Source organism: Pleuronectes platessa, chromosome 19 (assembly GCF_947347685.1).
Source record: "Pleuronectes platessa chromosome 19, fPlePla1.1, whole genome shotgun sequence".
NCBI lineage: Eukaryota > Metazoa > Chordata > Actinopteri > Pleuronectiformes > Pleuronectidae > Pleuronectes > Pleuronectes platessa.
In genome coordinates, this window is record NC_070644.1 from 20,351,551 (window position 1) to 20,377,391 (window position 25,841).

Genomic DNA, 25,841 nt, shown 5'->3' on the forward strand with positions numbered 1-25,841 from the left:
CTCACTGGAAACACTTAAATTCTTTATCCTCCTGAGGAAGATGGTTCATCCCAGTATGACACTGCTCAATGAGAGACTGCCCCCTAGTGGAGAAATGACCACATTACAGCAGGTTAATGAGGTTCAGTGTGTGTGTGTTTGTGTGTGTGTGTGTCATAAAGAGTCTGAAGTCGTTTACGAAATACTTTTATTTTGCAAAAAACCAGGAGCAGTTTTTCAATCGCCCTTTTTCTTTCAAAGCAAACATTGAATTTGATTCAACGATAAAACCAAGAAATGTCTCTGATTCTCTGTTTGTGGAAACAACAAGAAACAAACAGTCAAATCAGTGACGACGACAGAAGGCAGAACGTGAGCTGTAATGTTTGTGGCATTTTTAAAAAGGTGCTCGAAGGATAATAAAAAAACTTCTGTATTTAAGATTTACACGTCGCTGCAGATTTTAATTACACAATAAATATTGACCCTGTAGAACAGAAGCTCTTTGTGCCAGTTGGAGTCCGGGGGGGGGGGGGGCGGGGGGACTGTTTTATTGATGAACCACAGTGAGAAACTTAAACTAAAATAAACGAGAAGAGGAAAGAAACACTTTGTCACAAAGTGATTGTGTCGTAAAGATGAGAATTATTTATCTTAAATTCATTATTTTGATATTTGATAATATTTAACAGGTCAAAGTTGACACAAGTTGGGACATCAAGTGTTTGAATAGAGGAAACAGTTCGAGGAGGAATGAGAGTTTCTGGTTCGGTGTAAATTCATCGTAAACCAGTCAAACAGCTGAAAGTGCTACGAGCTGCAGTGACAGTGACGAGTTCAGATCCGTGGGCGAGGACACGCCCCCCGACGTTTGGGGACAATTCCAGAGACGGAAGCATTTCTAGGATTCCTGCTGGTTTCTTCTAACCTGCAGGAATGACACGGTGAGATTTATGAGCTCTGAGTGATTCTAGCTCTGGACATGTTTGTGATTTATCTGCTGAAAGGATCTTTACTCTGAGGAGTTTACAGTCTGTTGTGTATTTTACATGTAACTCTAGAATTTTCCTCTTGACGATGAGTTTTCTTCGAATGAACCTTTCTGAGGATAAAGAAGCTGTGAACTTTAGAAAAGTGTCTGGAGATTTTCTGGAGTCACGTCTGAAAACAGCTTCAGAACATCGACAGCAGTTCGAGTCCCGGCCGACGCTGAGGTGAACAAAGGTCAAACTGAAATGTGACGAGCCTCGTTAACGTCTTTTCTTCTTCACGTATAAATCCTGCATAGTTTCTTCAGTGTGAACAGAACCTGCGTCAGGTTTTCTCCTTCATGAGACACCTTCACGGTTTTTAAGGAACCCATCGTCTCGTCATCATTTCCTGTCCTCCACTGCCACCTGCAGCAGTGGCATCTCCATGACGTCACAGTGAGGTCACCGTGGTGGGCCTGACGGAGTGGGCGGGGCCTGGCAGCAGCGGTGGAAACAAAGAGGAACAGGGCGGCAGTAAGAACGGAGAGGCCCTCGACCAGCCGCGAGCCACCGCCACCTCCACCGGGAGGCTCTCGGCGAGCCGCGTCAGCTGCTCCTCCTCCTGTCGGATGAGGTCCTCCAGGTGCCGTCGGCGAATCAGAAGCGAGGGTGTGGTGCTGACGAAGCGGCGGTAGTCCCGGAGCTGCGGCTCGGTGAGGTAGCCGGACAGGATGGCGTGGACGACCCGCTGCCGCCGGTCCAGGTTCTCCTTCAGCTCCCAGGCGTCTTCGGTTTGACGGAGGAGCAGAGAGCGTTTGTGATGGAGGGAATCCTGACGAAGAGGAGGAGACGAAGGGTCAACAGTTTATTCATAATAAACAAGTGTTTATACTTTTAAACTTTTATTTACATCCCAACTACAACTTAACTTTTAACCACAGTTAATCAGAATGTTGAAACTAAGATAAGAACTGGAATGATTAGTTTATAAGTTGTTGTTCCCTCAACCAGAACAGTTTCACACTCCCATAAGTGCGTCCTGACCTTTGACCAAAATCTAATCAGTTCATCTTTGAGTCCGAGTGAACGTTAATGTGGAATTTGAAGAAACAGCCCTGAAGCATTTTTGACATATCGTGTTCACAGAAACAATAATAATCCATCTGGCCACTGGGTGTCGCCACCGAGGAGGCAAAAGGTTTCTCAAGAGATGGAGCTCAGGTGATCTGATGTGTGGTCAGATGAGTAAAGTCATGTATGACAGACAGGTGAAGACGTGTATGACAGACAGGTGAAGTCATGTATGACAGACGGGTTAAGTCATGTATGACAGACGGGTGAGGGACGACCTGTCTCACCTGCTCCTCCGCTGCGTCCTCCTGCGTTAGCCCCTCCCTCTGCAGAGCGAGCAGCGCCCGGTCGATCCTCGACAGTCGACTGCACAGCGACAGCAGCAGGTTCACGATTTTCTCCAGATCTCCTGCAAACACAACATGTCAACATGTGCGTGTCTAACAGCAAGGCATCATGGGAGCTGGTGTATGATTGGTGACGGTGTGGTGCTGTACCGATGAACATGCTGTACTTGTCCCTCTCATTGGTTTTGAGGCGTTCCTGCACCAGCGCCTCCACGCTCGCCCCCAGCTCCTGGTGATGCTTCTGCTCCTCGCTCAGCGCCTCCTTCTCCTGCCGCAGAGCGTCCACGCTGCTCCTCAGAGCCTCACACAGCTCCACCTAGTGGACAGGGAGGGACAGTCTCAGGAGTTTCACTGGTCAAGGTCGATATGTTCTCATCACCATTCGTTAGCAGTGTAAGCCAGAAACTACACAACTGATTGTATTAAAACACGTCTGAGGGACGATGAGGGAAGAACTCGTTAACATTCTGAGCAAATTCAGTAAAGTGAAGATTAATAAAATATTTTCTTTTTACCTTTCGAGTGTTGACATCTTTGTCCTCCTCTTCGGTCTCTGTGTCTCCTTCCATCTCTGAGCTCGGAGCAGAACCAAAGAGGCCATCTTGGATCCTGAGGATTAGTTACTCGTTTATTTCTTTAATTTTGTATTTTTCATAAACAGACGAATGAGGATGAGACTGCACGTCAGAGACTCATCAACACAACTGAAGATCTCAAACAAGCCGGAATGAGCTCCTGTTGTCCTGTTCATCTGTACATTGTAATATTTGTTCAATTATTCTCTTTTTAATATGGTACTCTGTAGTATCCACTCTGGCCGCCAGGGGGCAGTGTAAGTCAACTGTTCATACATTAAAATCAAACAAGTGACCAAAAGAAAACCAAGTAATAATAAGTAATGAACATCCGACCACTACGGAAACAGGGAAGGACAAATGTAAACAGTTTGTTTTCTGAGCTGAAACTGCAGCAGCTTCTTTCAGACTTTGAAACGTGTTGAGATGTTTATCAGGTTCGTCTGGTTCGTCCTGACGATGATGTCAACAACATCCTGTCAACAGGAAATCACACTTTCACCTTCTAACCTGCTTCCAGTGCAGGGAAGCTTAAATACATTAGATTGATTTGTTCTGGAAACAAGGAAACACAACTTTCACAGGAACTCAACAAAGAGCTGCACAGGTTTCACTGGTTTCACTTGGCTGAAGATTTCTAATGGAAACATTCTCTTGAATCTTCAGTGGATGACTGATGTCTTCTCTCCGGAGGAAACATTCCTTCCCCGAACACGACGTTCACCAACAAACACAAACACATTTTAGATGTCGCTGACTTTAAAAGCCACAACGTGCCGAGTCAGCAGAGGTTTGTTGTTTCCTCGCAGATAAAAGGACGTCAGCTGAAACAAGAATGTAAATGTTTGATTTAGAATTACCCTTCATCCATCTGACAGCTGCCTCTGTGCAGCCAATGGGATTTATCAGCTGTTCGGCTGTTTGGAAAAATCTCCTTCAGTAACTCAACGGTGGATTTAGCTCCCCACGTGTCCAGGAGGGGCGCCAGAGAGCTGTCCTGCAACACCTGGGCACAAGGAAATGGAAGAATTGAAACTAACTAGGTAAGAGGACAAAGGTAGAGAAGGTACTTGGGTTAGGGTACAAAGGTAGAGACGGTACTTGGGATAGGGGACAAAGTCTATAGACGGTACTTGGGCTAGGGGACAAGGTAGAGACGGTACTTGGGTTAGGGGTCAAAGATGGAGACGGTACTTGGGTTAGGGGACAAAGTCTAGAGATGGTACCAGGGTTAGGGGACAAAGTCTAGAGATGGTACTTGGGCTAGGGGACAAGGTAGAGACAGACGGTACTTGGGTTAGGGGACAAGGTAGAGACAGTACTTGGGTTAGGGGACAACGTCTAGAGACGGTACTTGGGTTAGGGGACAAAGTCTAGAGACGGTACTTGGGTTAGGGGACAAAGTCTAGAGACAGAACTTGGGTTAGGGGACAAATGTAGAGTTAGGTACCAACCAACTTCTGGGCCAGTGCCTCAACTCGCAGCTCCTCTGGTGTCTTCTCCCTCTCAGGCAGGGGCTGGTACTCCAGACTGAGGCTGACCTGGGTTGTGGTGTGTGTGTTGATGGGAGTGATGGTGGACAACACAGGTGGAGGGAAGACACTGGAGGGGGGAGGGGGGGACGACTTCCTGCTGGGAAGTTCTGAATTAGGACTGGATTCAGGGAAGAGACGAGGAAGAAGAATAGAATCAGATCACAAACGATTCATGTTGATATTTACATTTCGGTTTGAATATAAAAGTCACAGACCTGAGTTCAGTTTCATCGTGCTCCAACTCGACAGGAGGGGGAGGAGGTGGGAAGTCCTCCACGAGGCTCGTCTCTCTGATTGGTGGAGGAGGGGAGGGAGGGGCAGGGTTTTGGAGGAAGACCTCGTCAAAGTCGTCCTGCGATCGGCCTCTGGAGGAATCTACCGGGGGCGGCAGCCCAACTGGGCTTAAGAGTCTGGACTCTGAGATTCTCAGTGAGGACAGGTGACGCATGGACGGATAGAAGGTCGGGGAAGGAGACGACAAACTGTTCTCACTGTCCTTCCTGTCGGCTGGGGCTGAGGGCGGGGACAGGGGGGTCGTCCTCACTGGTGAAACAAGGTCAGTGTTTTCTGAGGAACGTCCACCGATCATCTCTAAGCTCTGCGCTCTCCCTCTGTACGCCTCCTTCTCAGTTTCCTCTAAAATGCTGAAGTCACTCAAACGGCGTCTTGTCTGTCTGTCCGTCAGACGGGTTTCATCAAACCCAGTGGTGTTAATGTCAGCTCCCACAGCGCCATCACTGGTGCTGGAGCTGGTTAGTGGGATGTCTGGGTAGATGAAGGCGTCCAGGTGGGCCAGGCTCAGCCCCTCGTTGGGTTGCCACTCGGTGCCTCCTCCCTCCTGAGCCCCCGGGGAGGAGAAGGGGCAGGGCAGGCCGACGGAGGCAGCCAGGGTGGAGGTGCTGTGGGCTCGTTGGCGCTCGGTGGTCCTCTGGCGCTCCCTATGGGTGACAGGAGTGTAGGAGGGGGAGGAGCCTGGGTCTACGATCAAAACACAAAGAAGAGTCAGAAAGAGAATTCAAGAATTATCATTTACCAAAGAACGATTGGATTAATCCACGAGGCCGTAAATCTAGTTATGGAGGTTATGTTTTCACCCCCGTTCATTGGTTTGTGAGTTTGTTATTATTAGGCAAGATTCTGCAAAAACTATCCGATGTATTTAAACGATACTTTGTGAACGGATGCTGTTAAGGTCAGAGAAGATCCTGTTAAACTTTGAAGAAGATCTTTCTTGAACTTTGTGATTTAGGACATTTTTCAACATTTTCCACATCAATGATCTTGACCATTGGAGACTACTGGACTTTGATCTGATCTCTACTGAGAGACATTTAGAGGTGAGGGACCTGGAGGAGGAGCTGCAGGCTGGATGGTGTTCAGACTGTCCTGGGAGGGTTGAGGACAGAGACCCTCTGGATCCTGGAGGTCTGCAGGTCTGGAAGAAACCAGAAGAAACAGAGAGCTGTGACTGAGTCGATATGTTCAGATTAGATTTGTTGTTTACTTCTGCTTCTCCGAGCGGTTTGTAAACAAGCGTATGATTCTTAAAGGTCATGAACCAGCGCTGATGGTTCCTGGTTTCATTCAGAGCATCAGTGTAAACAGGCAGAATTCCTGCAGTGACCTTTGACCTTCACATCTTCAGAACAAACATAAACCTCTGTGGGCAGATTTGGTATTTTGTTTATTTTTCTGTCTTCCTTAAATTCCTCAGTATCTCCTCCTCTTCTTCACTCCTCCCTTCCTCCCTCCTCTAATCTCTTTAGCTCCTTCGATCCAACTCCTTCACTCCTTGGTCTCATTTCCTATCTTCCTCCCCCTCACTCCTTCCATCACTTCTCACCTCAGACTGCCTCGTCCTCCCTCTTCTCCTCCCTTCGTACCAACCACTCCTCCCTTCCTCCCCCCCTCCCCCTCCAGGAGCTTGCCTGGAGTTTCATTTAAAACCATTTGGAGAAGACTCTTCCTCACTTCTAACTCAATCCATCATCTCTTGTTCTTTCACCTTATCTCCCTCCTTCCTCTCTTCTCTCATCCATCCTTCCCTCTTTTTTACCTCCCTCTCCTCCTTTACGGTCGTCTTCCCAACTTTTAAAATTTCAGGACCCTTTTCTTCTTTTCTTGTTTCACTTCCTTCTTCACTTCCTTCTTCCCCTTTTTCCTTCCCTCCTTCCACCTGCTGCCCCCCCCCCCTCTCATTTTAAACCCAGGATGTGAAACCTGCTCTCAGATGCGATCAGCTGGTCACATGATTACCTGTCCACAGGCTGAGCGCAGCGTCCAGAGAGGAACACACCGAACATCCTGACTCCGCCTGCAGGGACGTCCTGAAACACACAAACATACTTCTGTTAAAACTACATTTGAATACTCTGTTTATGGATTCAGATTGATGGTAATAGTATTAATATTATTCATAATAATTTCTTGTGCATCTTTTTCACCTTACGTTTCCTTAGAGATTTGTTTTTATAATTCAAAATCTAAATTGGGAAAAGAAAGTTAAAGGTCATTTGGTTCACAAGAATTTTTTAGGAAACCAATAAAATTGTTTACCTGTCCTTTTTATTCCTTACCTTCCTAATTAGCAGCATTACCCCCAAACTACTGGAAAGATTATTATATGTAACTAAAATGTAAATTGTCATAAATCTCCGAGAGGCTTCTGAATCTGAATAAATCTAAAGAACCTTTTGGGAGTCTAGTTTTTTTTAATATTACTTATCTGAACTATCATGAACACTGAATGTTCCTGTTTTCAAGTGACCAAATATAAACAACAGACCCAGAGTGTGGCAGCATCAGAAATCACATGTCTGACCTCAGATGTTATCAAACCCTGAAAACAGACACCGCTGCCTCAAGTGTTTGATCTCAGCATCACAAGCTTCTTTTACTTTATAAAGAAAAACACTTTTCACTTTATGAATCAAATGGTGCGTTCAAATAGATTTTTTGTTCATCGAAACCTCTCCAGCAGAATCTCGACTCATCTACCAGTTGATTCAAAAACCAACTGAAACCAGACGCTACCTGGAGTCAGAGAGCTGGACAATGAAAGAAAAGCTTTTATAGTTTTGGAGTTAGCACCAGTTTGGCCGTAATGCAAATTTTTCCCACCACTAATCTAAAAATGTACCACTGCCCCCCCCCTGCTCTGAAATCTATTGTTTAAAGTACAGGGCAGAGTGTCCGTTTGTCTGTCTGAACTCTAATGATGTTTATGTGACACTCTGATCACCGACAGAGATAAAGGACAAATTCATCCTTTGCTGCATTCCTGTAGGACCTCTGTAGATATGTCATATGCTCTGTATACGTGTGCGTGTTATCTTTTCCATCGTCCACATCGGACAGCGCCCAGCCACCGGCTCCGGCTCTCCGGCACCTCACAGGAAACTGAGGACTCAAGGAATTTCCTGTGCGACTCTGGGACCAAATGTCCTCCAACGACAAACTGTCGTCAAATGATCAAGGATCATGACTTTGTTTAAGACTTGTCTCAAGTAGCTGATGTTTCGTTTCAAACCAGAGTGGACAATAGCAAACATAAATCAATAAGCTTAACGATGTGATGTCACTTTATGTCTTAAGACTTATAACCTGTGTCTATTTCAGTTTTGAAAAAGTCCTTTGATATTTTATCTGTGTGCAGACATCATGATAAATCTGTTAAGTGCGACACTCTGCTCATATTCATGTTTTCACGCTCTAATGTTCCGAATCACTTTCCTCGGACTGTCCATCGCTGCAGCTCCTCTCTTCAGCCTCTGTCTCAAACACTTGGTTTTAGCTCCTGTGTCTTTAAGACCTGATTGGTCAGCTGAAACACTCAGTTGTGATTGGTTAACCATTTTCAGAGCATATAGGAGATGTGGGCCTCAGCTCTCTCTTCACATGGCGTCGTTTGGGGACAAGCCAGACCAGCATCACGCAAATGTGGGGTATTATGGTGACATCACCTCCACACTTGGCTCTGATTGGACAGTCCTTACCTTGTTAACCCTCTCCCCGGTCGGGGAGGAGCGGGAGCGGGTGTGTGTCGACTGTCTCTCCTCGGAATGCTCCAGCAGATCCTCAGCGGACGCCGATCTTCCCGGGCTCCGGTTGGGCCCGGCCCTCTGCAGAGCCCCGTTGAGCTGCCTGGACAGACCCAGGCTGAGGTGAGGCTCTGCGTCCGGCTGCTGGTGACCCAGGTCTCCACTCACAGACTGACTCTGTCTGCTGAGACCTGCTACAGACCTGAGATCCTGAAGGGACTTGGCCTGGAGCTCCGGGGGTGAGTCAGGAGGAGCACTGGAAAGAGAAACCAGGAAAAACTCTTATTAAACTGTAAAAATTCATTTTTCAGTCTGGACGTTTAGCGTTAGCATTAGATGCTGCACGTGTCTGGATCTGGTTACCGGTGTGAGGGTTGCGCTGGAGGCCTCGGAGTCGTCACTCGTCCCGGGTAAAAGAGGTTGGACTGGTGGTTACGCAGGTCGACTCCAGGGGGCAGAGTGGAGCAGATGCGCCGCTCCCCAGACGAGTGGCTTCGTTCGAGGCCAGAGTCCTGGAGGGAGAGCAAGCTGGAGGCTGAGGAGAGGCTCTGGGTCTCTGAGTAACTGTAGGAGACTGGAGGGAACATGGGAAAGAGGAAGAAGGTGATTACTGATTTGTCTTCATCATCACATCAATACGCCTCAGTGACTGTTTTCTTTCATTAGATCCACACTCCCTCCTTGCACTCACCCGTATGGTTGTTGTCTGGTTGTATAAAAGCGCTGCGAGGCCTCCTCTGTCCTCCCTCCTCTCTCCTCACGCTTCGCTTCCTCTCCACATACTCGGTGAGAGCGTCGTGCTGAAGCTGCCGTAGATCCGGCCTGGGCGTGGCGTTCTGAGGAGCCCCGCCCCCGACACGACTTGCTGCCAGTTCAAATATCTTCCGCCGGTCTTTCACGCTGGTTTCTGACAGACAGGAGATCAGGGTCATGGTTACTGACCTGGTGCTAAAGAGTAATTTCTGTCAGTATTTATAAAGAATTAAGGTTCAATACAAATTAAGCTTTAGTTAGCCCAAAGCTAAAGTTAGCTAAAGTAAGTACGAGTTTTATTGTTTACCTCCTCCACGCCTGAAGAGGGCAGCAGTCTCGGTATCTGAAATCCCAACCTCGTGCATATTCTCTGGCTCCGAGTATGAGCGCTTCTTCTGCTCTGCCATCAGACGCTTGCGGCCACAGATTCGTGTCAGAGCAGGAGGTCCAACAGCTGGGACACTGGGCAGAGCTGGAGGGCTCTGTCCTCGAACCTCCGGGGTCACCACATGCCGCTCTTTCGGGGTGTGAGGGGAAGTGACCGGTGGTGGTGAGTGAGGCGTGATGATGATGCCATGGGGCTTGGGCATGGTTTTTGGGCCTTTCTTCTCCAGGGAGTGGTACTTGGCAGGGACGGCTGGAGAATGGTGGCTGCTGGAGGAGGACGCAGGAGAAGGAGCTGCAGGTGGAGGGCTGTTTGAGGAGTTGAGGTCGCTCCGTCTGAAGGAGGTGGACCGCAGGACCTTAGACTGGGCATCTTTCAAAGAGTCTCTGTAAGATCTGATTAGAGACAAGTTTTTAAGTCAGGATTGGACATATTGAAAGACTCAGTTTGTAATGATTGACCTCTTAGGTACTGGAAGACTCTGACTTGTTGAAGGACTCTGACCTTGTGAAGGCCTGTAAGCAGTTGGGAGACTGACTAGCAGGGAAATTGATTCTAGACTCTAAATCGCTAAAGGACTCTGACCATTTGCAGGAGCTGACCTGCTGAGAGACAATGACTTGTTGGACCAGTAAAGCCCTCTGACCTGTTGAAGGAGGTGTCCTGCAGGGTGCCCACCACTTCCTGGAAGTCCTTTCTCCTTGTGAAGTCCTTGTTGCTGTCCATCTCCCTGGATTCCTCCAGCTGGAAGCTGCTGCGACTCCTCTGCAGAGCTGAACTGGGATCTGCTGTGGTCCTGGGCACCACAGAGAAAAGTGTAATTGTTATAAATACAGTTAATATTGGGATTATATAGATCTGATGCAGTAAAAGGACATTTTATCTCCTTTAGTTCCAGCTTCCGTTCTACCTGTATTTCAAGAGGTCGCTGCTCGTTCCCCTGTAGCTCAGGGTTCTGAGGGCTTTGGTCCCGTTAGTGCTTCTCTCCAACATGTTCCTCAGGTCATCTGCTCTACAGGGGGAGCCGCAGCCTCTATCACTCATCTGATTCAGAAAACAGGAAACAGTGAATCAGTGTCACCGCCAACAAGAAGAGGCAGATCTGCACTTTATACAATCAAATGGGCTTTAAAGAGTAGTTTTCAGTTTGGTTGGAGTTACCCGTTGATGGCTGGCTTTGCTCGTGCTGTGACTGCGCTGCTTCCCGGCTCGTTCCCGGCGCTCAAAGCGACTGACTTTCTCTAAGACAGAGAGGCTACGGGTCGGCCCATGGCCGCCATCTTCAAAGCTACCACTGCCAAGGCTACTGGCAGAGACGACACTGTCAGAGCTGGTGCACCGCTGGAACTCGGCGAGGGCCATCTCCAGGCGGGTCAGTGGGTGTTCCCCGTCTTTATCCTGCTCTCTGTCGTCCCACTGTTGGTATTGCAAAGCTGCTGAGTCACTGAGGTGATGGGGAGAAGTCTGGGAGGCAGAAGTTGGTGGAACCTGAGGCTGAGCGTGAAGAGATGAGTGGGGGGGTGGTACCTGTGCCTGTGGAGGCCTGGAGAACACCTCTGAGTCTGAGTGAATGCTGATCCGGTCCAGGGATCTGAATGGAGGGAAGGAGAAAAAGAAAATGGATGAGAAGTAAGAGATGAGGAGGAAAAGAGCCATCACTGATTTTAACCAGCTTTAATACACCATGAATTCACAGCCCAGATCACAGGGAATGCCTCAAAGGTAAAGGTATCCTGAAAGGTGCCCCGACTGATCATCCCTCCATACCTGCTCTGGTCGCCTCTGGACTGGACAGATGTGTACGGGTCCATCCACTCCTGTGAAGACGAGGGCCTGGGTCCAGGGGTGGACTGGATATGGGGAATATGGAAACCTTGGTTCTGTTCCTGGAACATGTGGCTGTGGGGTCCCTGGCCTTTATGAGTATAGGACCCATGGCAGCTCTGATTGGGAGGTTCCTGGTGGTTTGGGGGCCTCTGGTTCCCAGTGTGACCCTCTGGTCGCCCTCCAGGAACCTTCATGAGGGCACTGTAGTTCACAAAGGCCGACTCTGCCTGCTGAGGCCTGATAAAACCAAAACACTGAGTAAGCATCACAACATTTAGAGCTGTAGAAGTCAAGTGAGTTTGTGATGGAACACAGAAGAAGACAAATCCTCACCTGTCTGCCTCCTGTGTTTCTGTCCTGAGCTGTGAAGAGGGAGGTCGTGAATACGAGGAGTGTGGGTGTGCTGAAGAAGAAGAAATGCTATTTTGATGTCCATTTTCTGTAGTTAATATCTTTCCATCCCTTTGCCGCTCGGTCACTCCTTCATCCCTCTCTCCGATTCCAGAGGAGCCTGGTCCAGGGTTGGAACTGGGCATCTGTGCATAGTGGGACTCGGACTGGGGGACGTGGTACATCCCTGTGGGGAGTATGAGTCGGCCCGCCTGGGGGCCGGGGCCTTCAGATCCAGAGGAAGACTCCGGGGGCGAGGGCGGCTGGGGAAAGCCTCCCCCCTGCCGGGGCTTGGTGGTGGGGCTGCTCTCTGGACTCTTCTCTATCACTGTGTGGAGCTGACCCTCGATGCCATACGAGCCTTTAGCTGGAAACACAGCAGTGAAGTTTGTCAGACAAAATACTGCAGCTCGCATCAGCTGCTCACTCAATAGAGGATCACTTTTTAATATCCACAGCATTAAAAAGACAAAACCAGAACATTGGAGATCGAATTTAACTTTACCTGCACCGGAGGCCACGGGGCCACTGGAGTGATGCCAGGAGCCTTTGTGCAGAGACCTGAGCACATTGGATACAAATATATAACTGTCATTTCATTTTTTAAATCATTTCTGAGCTTTTAAGAAAATCCTTCTTATCTTTGATGAAGATGAGGAGAAATGAATGAGGTGTGCGTAGAAAGCCAAGTGAGTCAGACTTTGTGCTTTTGATTTTAATAAATTCTCTTCAACATCATCGCTGTCACTGATTGGACGGATCCGACTCACCGCAGCGACCGGGCGTTCTCCAGACTGGACCAGGAGTTTGGTCTGTCGTGGTTCCTGATGGCTGCGTAGCTGTCACTGCGCCGCGGTGGAGCTGGTGCCCCCTTCAGGTTCTCGTAGGAGTTACCGCTGGCTGCCGGGCTCCAGATCGGACCCACGCTGTGTCTGTTAGAAGCTGGCACGCCTCCACTGCTGCTGCCGCTACTGCTGCTGCTGCCGCTGCTGCTGCCGCGATAGCAGACACCAGCCAATGATCCTGGACGCAATAGTACAGAGAAAAAAGGTGAGCATCATATCAGGATAACATTACCTGAAAACTCCTGAAACCGACAGGTCACCTTGCAGATCTCGGTTCAGCCCCGACCTCGTCCCTCTGGAATCGCTGCTGCGTAGCGTCGCTGCAGAGTTGGAACTTAGCTCCTGCTCCTGAGAAAGACCCTGATGGGCGTCGTAATCTGAGCGGATGTAATCTATGTCCGCCTGCTGCCTCTCACCACCCCCCCCTCCTCTCTGAGGGACGGTCTCTAGAGAGTAGGAGCGCTCTGGGCTGAAGGAGGGGGTGGAGGCTAGGTACTCTGGGATGCTGGAACTGGTGGAGAAGGAGGAGTAGGCGGAGTCTCGTTTACTGTGGAGGTGGTCGATGCTGTTTGAGGACCTGAAGAGATTCAATTAGAGATCATCACACTTTTGTACATTTCACACTTTCAGTCGGTTTCTGCTGAAGTGTATTTGTTTTTATGAACCTGGCCGAGGACAGCTGGTGGCAGGAGGAGTAGGCGGGGTGAGGTCCACCGTGGGCATGGTGTCCAAGTGGGTGGTGGTGCTGAGCTCCAGAGTGAAGCTGGGAGGACTGGGGAGGGTCCAGGCTCTCCATGCTGCCTCGAGAGCTGTACTGGTCCGGACTCTTCCTCAGGTAGCTGCTGCCAGAGTCAAAGCCAGTGGACAGGTTGGTGGTCGAGGCACTGAAACCGACACGGAGAGACAGACGAGGACATTTCATATTTAGCAATTGAAGAAATCATCTCTTCACTAAACTTAAAGTTAGCATTCTAGCCGTCTTCTCTTGTAATACCCCTTTCTGCCACAAGAGGTGATAGTAGGGCACAAGCCACAACATCGCAATCGGCCTCCAGTCTGAATCCATCACACTCAAAACACCACATGATTTGGTGGCAGTGGTTCTTACTGACGGGGGTTGTAAAAACTTTATGGATCTTTTGACAGTCCACCAGGCCCAGTGCGTGAAGGCCAGTCTGACCATGGAACATGCAAAGAGTACATTTCCTTGTCTGTGAGCAAGGCAGGTGGACCCCCGACCTTCTAGTTATATGCTGCCCCCTATTTGTTCGGAGTATGAATTTGAGAGTTGGCCACTTCTTACTTATAAAGCTGAAATGAGTGTAGGAGTTTGCATTTCATTGATCTGGCTGTGAACATGTACGTTGAGGACTCTTGCTAACTTGCTGTATGCAAAGTGCTACGTTAAATACTAAATACAAAGCAATTTATCACATAAAAAATATTCATACAAAATAATCGGACATGAGAAACATTAAAAAACTTTTACTCGCTGTTGTTCAAAGTCTCTTAAGCAGATTTTTTTTTTCATAAAAGACGACAATTAACTGATTATTTCCAGAAGGTTGAACAAGACCTGATTCTTTGTGACCTGAACGTCTGAAAGAAGCTTTTTGTGTCCCGGCTGCAAAGCTGTTGATTTGCTGCTGAATCTGCTGTTACCTCCCTCTGAACAAACGACTGGAACGTGTGTGTGTCTGTGTGTGTGTGTGCGTGCGTGCGTGTGTGTGTGTGTGCGTCACAGTTTGACCCACCAGGGCCTTCAACCAAACACAATGCCGCTCTGCTCAGGAGAAGAGGACAGTCCCTGTTTGTGTTTCCCTCTTTTCTTTGTGTCAGTAACTTTCTCTGCAGCTCAGACTTCAGACTCTGACTTTCTGATCACACGTCGTTTATTTCAGTTCTAATAAAGCAGAGCAGCACAGACGTTTACAGACTTCACCCACAGGACATGGTTTCAGGTTTCACTCGACCTATTTACAACGTCACATTATTTGGACAAAAACCATTTAACTTGAAGGTGAAGACATGTTTTAAAGTTAAGGTTTGGTTAGGTTTAAGATAAGGGTTATGATTAGGTTATGGGTTAACGGTTTAAGCTTCGAAATACATTTCCAGAAACGTTCTCTTTCTGCTCTCTCTCTGACATCGGTAGAAACACACAAACCACAACAACAGAAGACAGAGACTGGCTGGTTACTAACTATATTTCCCAGCTGATCCGCAGTATGAATATGGAGGCGGAGCTCCAGCAGAGACTCAGGTAAATTATGGATTATTAAATATGGGAGCAGTTTTTGAGCGCTGACCTGGTGTGATAGCTTTGGTGCCAGACGCTGCTCAACGTGTCCATCGGGTCTCGCTCGGTCTCTCGCTGAGCGCCCGCGAGCTTCGTCGAATGCCACGAGTGAGGACGAGAAGCCGGGTCAGTGCGTCTGTGGGGTCACAACACAAAGAGGAGGTCGGTGTGTGAATTCAGATTCTCATTCACAACTTAGACAAAAATAAACCTGGACGACATCACAGCTCCCGACAGTGAAGCATAGAAATCTGAGATACAGGTCTCCCGCTCAAGACAAGATGGCAGCTGTTTGCTTTTTACACAAAGTGCAATAAACAGAAAAAACAACAGTGAATTAATATTTGCTGTGAGCACCAGACGTTTCTAAAGTGTCTCTGTGTTCAGTTGGTCGTGATGATCTGTGTGACATCACCGCCCCTTGACCTGTGATCTAACCAGTTCAGTGATAACAGATGTTGAAGAGCTCGACCGTTACAACTCTCTCTCCTCGTCCTCGTCACATTCCACACGTTCTCGCTCTCCGTTCTTTTCCTCGCAGATCAACAGGAAGAGATTCTATCTGAGTAAAGAGGAGACTGGAGGATTCTGGGTAATGACCGGACGTGACTGGAACACCTCAACACGTTATCACTGCCGATGTTCACCCTCTTCATTATGTCTGTGGGAACTGGTGTCGTCTCGTTGTGGTTGGATTTGGTTTCTGTTTGAAAACCTGGTTCGCCTTAATGTGGATACGATTTAAAATGTAGTTGAATTGGAAACTAGGACAGTGCAATAAAACCATATCAAAAGCAACATAACAAAGGTTCAATACATAACGATAATACCCACATCTTTCTGTGTGAGAACCATCATGTCTATAAGAGGTTTTATTTCAGTTGCACTGGTGATCTGAGGGGGGCAAAGGTCAAGCCCGATTTAACGAAGACACGTACGAAACGTCCAAGAAGACGAAAAGTCTCAGAATCAAGTGTCCAAGTCAAACCTGTCATAAACCTCATGAATGTTAAGTCGAATATATGGACTTTACAAACTCAGTTTAAACTCCTGAATACACCAATCTCTACTGACACACACACACACACACACACACACACACACACACACACACACACACACACACACACACACACACACACACACACACACACACACACACACACACACACACACACACACACACACACACACACACACACACACACACACACACACACACACAATGATGGAAGTATATAAACTTGAGGCCTGATATTTTGCCACATCAGGGATGTCTTGTGATTCTTGATATAAGTGTAGAACGATCATTTTCAGTATTCACCAAAAATTGCCACGAAAGTGAAACAATGTTCATCACACTCAGTTCGATCAAGATCATTTTCTTTGCTATGAAGAAATGGTAAAACTTTTAAAAATCCTATTTGTAAGAATATATAAAACGTTTTCTGTCTGAACGCAAACGACAAACCATCAACCCGTCTTTTCTGTCGGGACCTGATCAGAGCTCCTCCCTGGATCATGTGACCTGTTTTACCTGGCGGTGAACCTGAGGACCTTGGAGATGAGACCGGTGGCCAGGCCGTTGACGTTGGCGTCCGATGGCGTCCGGCACAACGCCCCGTCCGAGCGGCCCAGCTCCGCTTTCTTCTGCTTCCTGCGGAGCTTCCTGCGGTAGAAGACCTCCAGCAGCTCCATGGTGCGATTCGGAATATTCTTTATTCTAGTTTCTTTCTTCTCTGCTTTTCTATCCGTCTCTTAGAAAGTGGAAGAGGCTTCTCCCCAACTTTCTTCAACTTTCCTCGTCTTATTTCCTTTTTTTGATCTTTAACCTGAACTTAAAATAAATCCAGACCCTCGTCCTGAATCTAATTAGTCTGAGTGTCTCCTTAGAAAATGATCCGCTCCTTTATTTCCTCCGACTCTGCTCTCCTGATCCCGTCTCTTTGCTCCACTTCCAGTTCTGGCACGTGAAGCCGAGTCGCGCTGCCTTGGCCCCCGGCCCCGAGCTCGTTAGGCAAATGTAGCAATTAAGTGTCATTAGGCCGGCGTAAGATAAAAGCATGAAGTAAACATCCCCGGCCCGGCTCGGTCTGGATGGTGGCTGTAGATGTGTGTGAGCGAGAGACACTGAGCGTCTGAGGAGAGAGAGAGAGAGAGAGAGAGGGAGGGAGGGAATGAGCAGAAAGAGAGGGAGGGAGGATGGAGAGATAAGAGCAGTTAGGGTGAAGATTCAGAGGAATGAAGAAACTACAAGACTGATAGAAAGAGAGGAAACAGTGAGAGAGAGAGATAAAGGAAAGGGAGGATGAAAAAGGCTGGGGGATGAGAACGCTGCTGTTCTATAATTCCTGGTGTGAGAACAAAATAAAATCTGGAAAGACTGGAGGAGGAGGTGAAGAAGAAGAAGCAACTACAAGTGCAAAGGTGAGAGAGGAAGGGAGGAGGGTGGAGGAGTAAGAAGATAAACAGAGAGAGGGAGGTGTAGAAAACAGTGGATTATTGAGCTGACTGGGACAGAAATGGATTCCGTGGCCGTGGGGAGGAAGACGTCTCATGATGCAGCAGGCGGCTCCGCAGCGAACAATGAACTCACTATGATCGACTCTGAGGTTATCACCGTCAGACGGACTGAAGTCCAAACACAAGGGGGCGTGTCCACGAAGACGAGGAGCCACCGCGCTGTGCTTCATCGTCTCTGACATCCACGACTGAGGATCATCAGACGTCTGAGAGCCGACATCAGAGAGAAGGGGACGGTCAGAGTGGATCCTCTCGCTGTGAGACGTCCACATCAGGCTGTGATGACGTCATACAGGAGTGTCCCCCCCGAGGACAACAGTCCACCAACCACACTCACAGATATCAGAGTGTCTGATTACATCCATCAAGTTACATGAATGAGTCTCTGGGAAATCTGGGAAAATATCAAAAATCACAAGACATCCCTGATGCGGCAAAATATCAGGCCTCCAGTTTATATACTTCCATCATTGTGTGTGTGTGTGTGTGTGTGTGTGTGTGTGTGTGTGCGTGTGTGTGTGTGTGTGTGTGTTTGTGTGTGTGTGCGTGTGGAAATTAAGAGGATGCATGAACTTTACTCGTTGATTGTGGGAACATCTTCCTAACCCTGTATATTAAACTATAACTATTATATTCATATAACACTATTAAATACACTATCATTGAATTATTTGACCTAATTCTGTTGAATTACAGGAAAGTAGAACATCACTGGTTCTATTTCAACTTATCTAAGGACCTCTGGTGTTGAGGTTCCTTCTTGGATCCGCCTGAGACAGTCAATGACCCGAGGAACCTCCTGATTGGCCCTGGAACCTTTTCAAGGATCTCTAGAACCTGTGAAACCTCCACAGGTTCTAGTGTCGCCTCATTAAAACCACAATCAGTCAATAACAGGAAGAACCTCATCATCATTGGCCCTGGATCAAATCAAGGGTCTCGAGCAACATTCAAAACCTTCTCATGGTCCCTCCGTCCTCACCAAGGACCAAGATACACAAACACACACTCGACTGCATCAACAGCCACGGCCACAGACAATCCTGCTCTCTGATTGGCTGTCGGGCCGACTGCTGTTCGAAGTTAGAACTCAAGCTGCAGATAACCACGGCAACATCAGTGATGCTCAGGCGCCGCCCGTCAGGATTGGACACGCCTACATATTGATTGACAGGTCTGGTAACAAACTTAGTGTGTGTGTGTTTGTTTTGTCCAATTATGGGATGAAAAATGTGGTGATTCATAGGAAAGGAATAGAAATGAAAGGAATGGAGCAGAGTGGAACGGAAAGGAAAGAAGATAAGAAGAGGAGGAGGAGAGGGATGGGGAGGTGAGGAGCAGGGAAAGAAAAAAGGACAAAAGTGAATGAAGGAGAAGAAGAGAAGGAGAGGGAAAGAGGAAGTCAGTCTCTCCTCTTTAGATTAACACCCCCCCGACACACACACACACACACACTCGCTGGGATCTGATAACCGCCCCCGGCCCGGGGGATTGTGGGAGAATGGAGTCATTTAGTCTGTTTATCTGACTCCATGGGACCATCGGGAGGGTTCGGTCTCAGCAGGAAGAGGCTGGGACTGTTCGGACAGCCTTTCACAGTAAAAGCTCAGTTTATATCCTGGAGCAAAGACAAAAGTTGTGGCTGCAGCTTTGATAACGACAACAGGTCGCTAGAAAAATCCACAACGATAGTTCCCCCCAGAGGCTGAGGTGGTCATTACACACACACACAAGCTTGTTGGTCTGTATTTGTTGGGACATTGAAGATTTCCATAATTCAAAACCTGCTCCTGCTGCTAATCTGGTACAGTGTGTGTGAAGGTGCAGGATCATCAGACCATCTTCTAACTTCACCTCAGTTCACATCTCAGCTCCATAACTCTACTGTGAAACTCAGGAACTAGGTTTTGACTCATTGGTATTTGGTGTTCCCAGCTAGAGCAAGAAAAGACACAAACACACACAAACACAAGCACACAAGCGCACACACACACAGTATAAACTCAGGCTGTTTAGACAAACAGTCTATAAATACTCTGCCAGTTTCAACCTAATATGGAGATCAACTCCTTCAAATACTGTGTGTGTGTGTATGTGTGTGTGTGTGTGTTTGTTACAAAGTTTTTTTTCTGAGACTATATATAATATGTTCAGATTCAGTTTTCTGAATAATACATCAGTAAAAATATCAAGAGAATCTACAGAGGTATTGTGAGATGGTTACCATGGCAACCTGGGCTGACACTTGGTTTTCCTGTTGACCTGAGATTGACCCCAACACACAACACTGTAATCAATCCTCTGACGACACAAACACACACACACAGAGGAAGCACAGGAAGGACATCCTAACATCCTATAGACCTGTCAGTGATTTGACATCAATTCCTGTTTGTGTGTGTGTGTGTGTGTGTGTGTGTGTGTGTGTGTGTGTGACCATCCCGAAACAGGAAGTCCCCGCAGTGACAGTGTAGCTGCAAACAAACCTCAGAAAGGGGAACAACCCTTCTTTGACCTTTGACCCATCTCGTACCTTTCTTACTGTCACAGGATGGAAGACCAAGGGTTCGACCATCCTGTCAATGATCTCGACTTTAATACACATCAGAGCAGCTGTGGTTACTGACTTAGTGTAGAACCTCATCAGGTTGTTGTATTGAGTTGAAAACTGCGGAGCCGCTGTTACCTGTTCTTAATGCGTAGTTGGACTCCTCCTGCTGAAGAGGTCCGGCTGTGGTGGGATGACACTGGTGTTTGTTGTTGTTGTGGTGATGGAGGCGAAGGAGGAGGAGGAAGAGCAAGGAGCGAGGGAGGTGAAGACTCTCTGATGAATCCTGGATTAAACTCCCTGAGGAGAAAGACAGAAAACACAGATGTCAATATGATGGACAGAGGATGACTTTTTAGTTTGGCCCATGTCCCATTTGCTAACATGGAGGGGGTGGAGTTTATGAGCTTCACTGCAGCCAGACACCAGGGGGCGATCAATACGCCTCCTCTTTCGGGAGCTGACATGTGGTCCGTCTTTATATATTCTATCTACAGGCTGACAAAATAAACAATAGGTCCGACCGGTTGAAACCGGACCGACCTGATCTCATTACGATCACATCATCATTTATTAATTCTGTTCACCCAGTGGCCTCCAGAGGGCGCTCAGGAAGCTGCAGTTCAAGGTCAGATAAACTTTTAATGTTCTGGACTATTTTCAGCCTGGAGAATGATGAGGTCACAGTTTAGACTCAAATATCCACCAGTCCCTTCACTGGAGTCAAATACTTCCCCCATAATCAACTAGATCTCTTCAATACAGTTACAAAGAAACTTTCAATATCAGAATTTATTGTTTCTTGTAAAAAAAACAACCTTTGTCATCTAATAAAGTTTCAGTGTCTTTTTGAAGTCAGACCAGTTTCCTGCCACACAGATGAATAAAGAACACAACTCACACAAAAGCACACACACTCACAGAAACACACCCACACTTATATTATTCACCTGGGACATTCCACTGTGGTGTATTCAGAAGAGACAACAGTAGACATCAAAACACACACACACACAGACACACACACACACACAGAGATAAACACATAAAGGCCCATTAAAGTGAAACCTGTCGAGCAGGTCCGAGGAATTTGCGGCAGCCACAAGGGCCGGGAATCACCAGAACAAGAGTCATGTGACTCCGCCTCCCATCACAACACACGCTCTACACTCACCCGACGTGTGAGACAGGAACGCGATGGGTTCAGGCCCCGTCAGAGGTTTGGTTGAGGCCACACTGTCACTTCCTGTCCGATACATGATAATGGTTCCTTCCTGTTTCCAGCCCGTCACACACACACACACTCATTCCTGATGGACCTTTCACCGAGCACTGAGTTCACTGAGTTCAAGCTTTACTCGGATCTGAGAGTCCAAATAAAAACACCTTCATCCCTTCAACTGACCCTCACACTGCACCTGAACACTTCATCCCCCAATCTGCCTCCTCTTCCTCAGCCTCCTCCACCTCACTGACACCATGTGGAGTTCTGAGCAGCCGTGTGATGCTGGGGTCAGAGTCGACTCTACTTCAGCAGGTGAAGTTGGATTCTGTGTTGAACTTTATTTTGAAAAGCGGCTGTTTTGAAAATCAAGAATGGACCTTCAGTCCCAGTGTCTGTGGGCAACATGTGGAGATAGTGATGTGTGACCTGGTTAGTCCAGTGTATCACCCGGGAGGATTAACCTACAGGGAGAAATGTGCACTGTCATCCTGATGTGTGACATCATCATGACATCAGGCCCGCTGCAGCTAACCCCGCCCCCTCTGCTGTCCCTCAAAGTTTAAGAGTCATGAGACGTCTTTGTTGCAGTTCAATGATTTGAATGCTGGGTGATGCTCTGTGGTTTGTTTCATGTGATGTGGTTTATCCTATACACACATGTTGTGAAACTGAAACTTCTGGGATGGACTCACCCACTCAACTCGAGCACGTTCGATCCCAGAACTTTCTTAAACGTTTTTTCCACTGGTCAAAAAACCAGTAAACATCCACTCACATCTGGCTCCTGGCTGAAATGTGAACGGATACAATCATCAGACAGAAAACTGATGATTTTGGTCTGAAAGAGGTTTTTTCATATCAGCTAACAGAACTGTAAATGATTCCTTTAAAAGTCCAGCTACAGAAATATACACAACGCAATAAGTTAAACTCACTGCAGCCCCCTGCAGGCTACGACTATAAACACAACATATCAGGTGTCCATCCGGTTGAGGTCACTCCTCACTCATCTCTCATCTACTGGGATCTCTGCGCTGTGTAATATTGGCATAAAATCAAAGGGAAAAAGTTGTTGTCATTGCTCAACTAATTTTCTGATCAAATACACAACTCAACACATCTACGATCCTGTATTTACCAAGGAGAGATATCGAAGGAGGAATTCCTGTGTTCTTCATACACAATCTGGCCGAAGTTTCCAATACAAACATTGTCTTCTAGTGTAAAGAGTTTCCAGATGAGTCTTTAAAAAGTCACAGTGTGAACGGATCTCCTACACAAAGTCTTAAACACACACGCACACACACACAGACACACACAGCGAGCAGTTGCCTGGGTAGCAGCATCGTGTCTGTCCCTGTAATGACTTCTTCCTCTTCTTTTCCTGAGCAGAGAAACTCAAACATTCATTCGGCTCGATTACGTCAACCAACAACAAAAGGGCACAAAAACACTGGAGATGAATGGAGGAAGACAAAGAGAGAGAGAGAGAGGGAGGGAGGGGGGGGTGGAGGGAGGGAGGGATGGGCGGGGGGGGCAGATGGGGGCACCTACACAACAGTGATCAAAACTTGCATGAAGACAAAGTGTTCAAATTCCTCCTCGGACCTCGTTCGTCATCGAGCACGTGACCAGTTTCAAACCACTTTAAAAAATGTCTCCTAAAAAACTAAAAAACAACATTTACATAATTTGATGAGAGATATAAACGTTAGAGTCACTGCTTCCCTGTCGTAGCTCCACAGGAAACACAAAACCTCTGTCACCTCAAACGAAACACTGACATGAAAACTTAATAATTAAAAGCTTCAGTCTTCAGATCAACAGCCTCACTAAGGAATCCAAAGAAGTCAAAGGTCAAAGGTCACTGCACCTTGACAACAGCTCCAACAAATATTCCTGCTATCTCACAGATGACTGTTTTTATACCTAACACACACAGACACACACTGAGACACGCTGCGTGACCTCCACACACACTGACCCACAGGAAGACACACACTCCTGCTCTTTAACCCACCCCCTCCCTGCAGGCGACTTAATATTTATACATTTGGACAGTTTCAGAAAGAAAAGCTGCGTCCGGCTTCACCACAGGCTCAACACACGATGTTCAGAAAGGACACGAGAAACAAAAAGTCTGAGAGTTAAACCGGTGTCATGGCCGATCTCTGAGGATTCAGTCAAATCTTCATCAGAACATTAGACCTGAGTGAGGAGAGTCCTGTGCTGTTGTTCTGGGGTCAGTTTTGCATTTTGTCAGGCAGAGTATGTGCAAATAAGGAGAGCAGTGGAGGACATGAGGACATGAGGACACGAGGACAGACCTGCTCTGCTCACCCTGACCACACTGACTCTGTAAATCCTCCACATCCCGTCTGTCCCCGGCTCTTAGATTCATAACAGAGCTCCAGCAGAGTCCACACACCACAGCTGCCGGGTTCTGGGGTTTGTTTTCATGTGGAACAGATGTTACAGATGTTCGGGTTTCATACACTCTGGGTTTTATCTGAAAAATAACCAGTGAACGATCCAAAGTAAAAACAAGGAGATAACGCAAAAAACAACAAATAGCGGTTCATCACTAGAATCAGATTAAGAAACAGAACAAATCATTTATTAGGGTTGTACCCTCTGATGCTGGATTGCCTATTAAATATGGATGCAACAAATAAAACATGAATGGATTCACCCTATGACCTTTCAACTGTTTCTTTAGCTCTGCTGTTGGAAACTACATCATCAGTAGAAGTGAGTAACTCTGCATTCTGACCAGCAGGAGCCTCGTGAGCGTCTGCATGTGAAACCCAGCACCAGGGAAACCTGCAAACGACTGGGAATTAGATGACAACACAACCGGCTGCATGGTGCAACGTAAGAAGGATTAATACACAACACAACACGCTAAACCAACTCACACGTCTTATTTCACATGTGCATAACACCTTCCACTGAAATTATACACACAGACACACACACACAAACACTAGGAGCACAGGTGAGTGGTGATAAATTTACCTCCCTCACAAAAATAAATAAGTGTCAGGTATCAATTTAAACACAGCACAAAAAAGGCATCATCAACCCACACACACTCACACACACACACTAGCAGCACTAAACTTACCCTAACCATCCAAACTAAATGCCGAACCAGAACCAGAACCAAGTCTTAACCCTCAAACAGTCCAGTAGAAACAGGTCAGAAAGTGAGGACTGGCCAAAATGTCCTCACAAGGATATCCTTTCAAGTACACACGCACTCACACACACTATATCGATAGTCGTTTACTTTGTTGTGTGAGACGAGGTGATCAACACCAACACCACAGACCTATGGTTGGCACGGGGCTATATTAGCTTAGCATAAAGCCTGGAAACAAAGGGAAACTGTTAGCCTGATTCTGTCCAAAGGTCAAACATGTACAGTTCCTCTAAAGTAAATCCATAACCTCAGTGTTTGTGATCAGTTGAGCTCTCAGGGACATTCACAGGATCTATTTCTCCACGATCCACAGTGTGTCCATCCGCCTTGTCCCCACTGGTCTCCACTGGTCTCCCAGCAACCTCACTGGGACGACAACACTGTGGTGAGTCTGCAGCCATCTGTTGTTTCCCATTAAAAAGTTAAACTTCCCCCTGAAACCACAGCTGTCCTGATCCGACAGCCCCGACCGGGCCAGAGCCGGTCACATGTGTTCTGATGTACATCCCCCCCCCAGGGGCCCGACACCGAGGGGCCCGACACCGAGGGGCCCGCACATGAAACTGAAAAACTGAAAATAAATGGAGGAGTCTAGTAACGTCTGCAGAAAAACAAATACTGTATATTTTCACTGGTGTATTAAAGTAAATATAATTTTGGATGTTCTTTTAAACTGAGTCAGGAAACACAGTATAAACTATAATGACTGGATATATATTATATTTCAGTCTGGAACAGGTGTTTCTATTGGTCCTCTCAGCTCCTGCAGTGGATTATCAGTTACACATGGTTTGAGTTTTAGTGATTTGCTGCTCAGACCAGGTGTGTGTGGACAGTAACACAACAGTAACACATCTTTTCTTCAGGTTCTATGAGTTCAGAGTCTGAACTTTAATTCAAGTCGATTTGCATCAATAAAGAAAAAACTGCATGCGTCCAGGTGATAACAAAAGCAACGCACACACACACACACACACACACACACACACTTACAGCTCTGATGTGCAGCTCCCCATAAAACCACCTGGGTTGTTGTCAGCCTGTTGTAAAAACACTAGCATCATTGTTGTATCTCTCCCTCTGACAGTTTGTGTATCTGTGGTTCTCTCCGTGTCGCTCTACCTCTCTGCTCTCAGCCAATCAGGGCTCACCTGAAACGGACCAATCAGAGGGAGAGCTGCAGGTACGGAGGAGAGAGAGGTGGGTGGACGCACAAACAGGTGAGGTGAGTGAGGCGGGGTCTGACTGACAGGTGTGTTTGGTGTAGACATCACACACCTTTTGTCCAACTGACACGCAAACACACACACACACACACGCTAA

The 25,841-nt window shown here is 47.2% G+C and overlaps 1 protein-coding gene across 3 annotated transcripts; it reads right to left on the reverse strand.

Moving 5' to 3' along the window:
- Window positions 1–170: 170 nt before the first annotated feature.
- Window positions 171–25,592, reverse strand: shroom3 (shroom family member 3). 3 transcript variants are annotated; one of them, XM_053411718.1, is made up of 26 exons: window positions 25,512–25,592; window positions 20,227–20,388; window positions 15,028–15,153; window positions 13,384–13,602; window positions 12,979–13,295; window positions 12,644–12,896; window positions 12,379–12,434; window positions 11,817–12,240; window positions 11,424–11,720; window positions 11,184–11,247; window positions 10,818–11,072; window positions 10,567–10,700; window positions 10,303–10,452; window positions 9,579–10,051; window positions 9,210–9,425; window positions 8,882–9,092; window positions 8,474–8,774; window positions 6,735–6,805; window positions 5,825–5,913; window positions 4,694–5,456; window positions 4,398–4,596; window positions 3,804–3,949; window positions 2,884–2,977; window positions 2,519–2,684; window positions 2,309–2,430; window positions 171–1,782 (listed from the first exon to the last, which is right to left on the reverse strand). In XM_053411718.1, exons 1-26 carry the CDS (start codon window positions 25,580–25,582, stop codon window positions 1,402–1,404), a joined length of 5,760 nt encoding a protein of 1,919 aa, XP_053267693.1. In that variant the 5' UTR covers window positions 25,583–25,592; the 3' UTR covers window positions 171–1,401. The 3 variants fall into 3 exon arrangements, with proteins under 3 accessions (XP_053267693.1, XP_053267691.1, XP_053267692.1); XM_053411716.1 differs by having other exon boundaries at window positions 10,818–11,247; XM_053411717.1 differs by lacking the exons at window positions 20,227–20,388; window positions 25,512–25,592 and adding an exon at window positions 16,555–17,537 and having other exon boundaries at window positions 10,818–11,247.
- Window positions 25,593–25,841: the final 249 nt, after the last annotated feature.

Coding starts and splice junctions, on each gene's coding strand:
- shroom3 (XM_053411716.1), bottom strand. CDS start 25,582: ATGATGCTAGTGTTTTTACAACAGGCTGACAACAACCCAGGTGGTTTT. Junction 13,603..15,027: donor CACCAAAGCTATCACACCAG/GTCAGCGCTCAA, acceptor TGTCGGTTTCAG/TGCCTCGACCACCAACCTGT. Junction 1,783..2,308: donor AGGACGCAGCGGAGGAGCAG/GTGAGACAGGTC, acceptor CCTCTTCGTCAG/GATTCCCTCCATCACAAACG.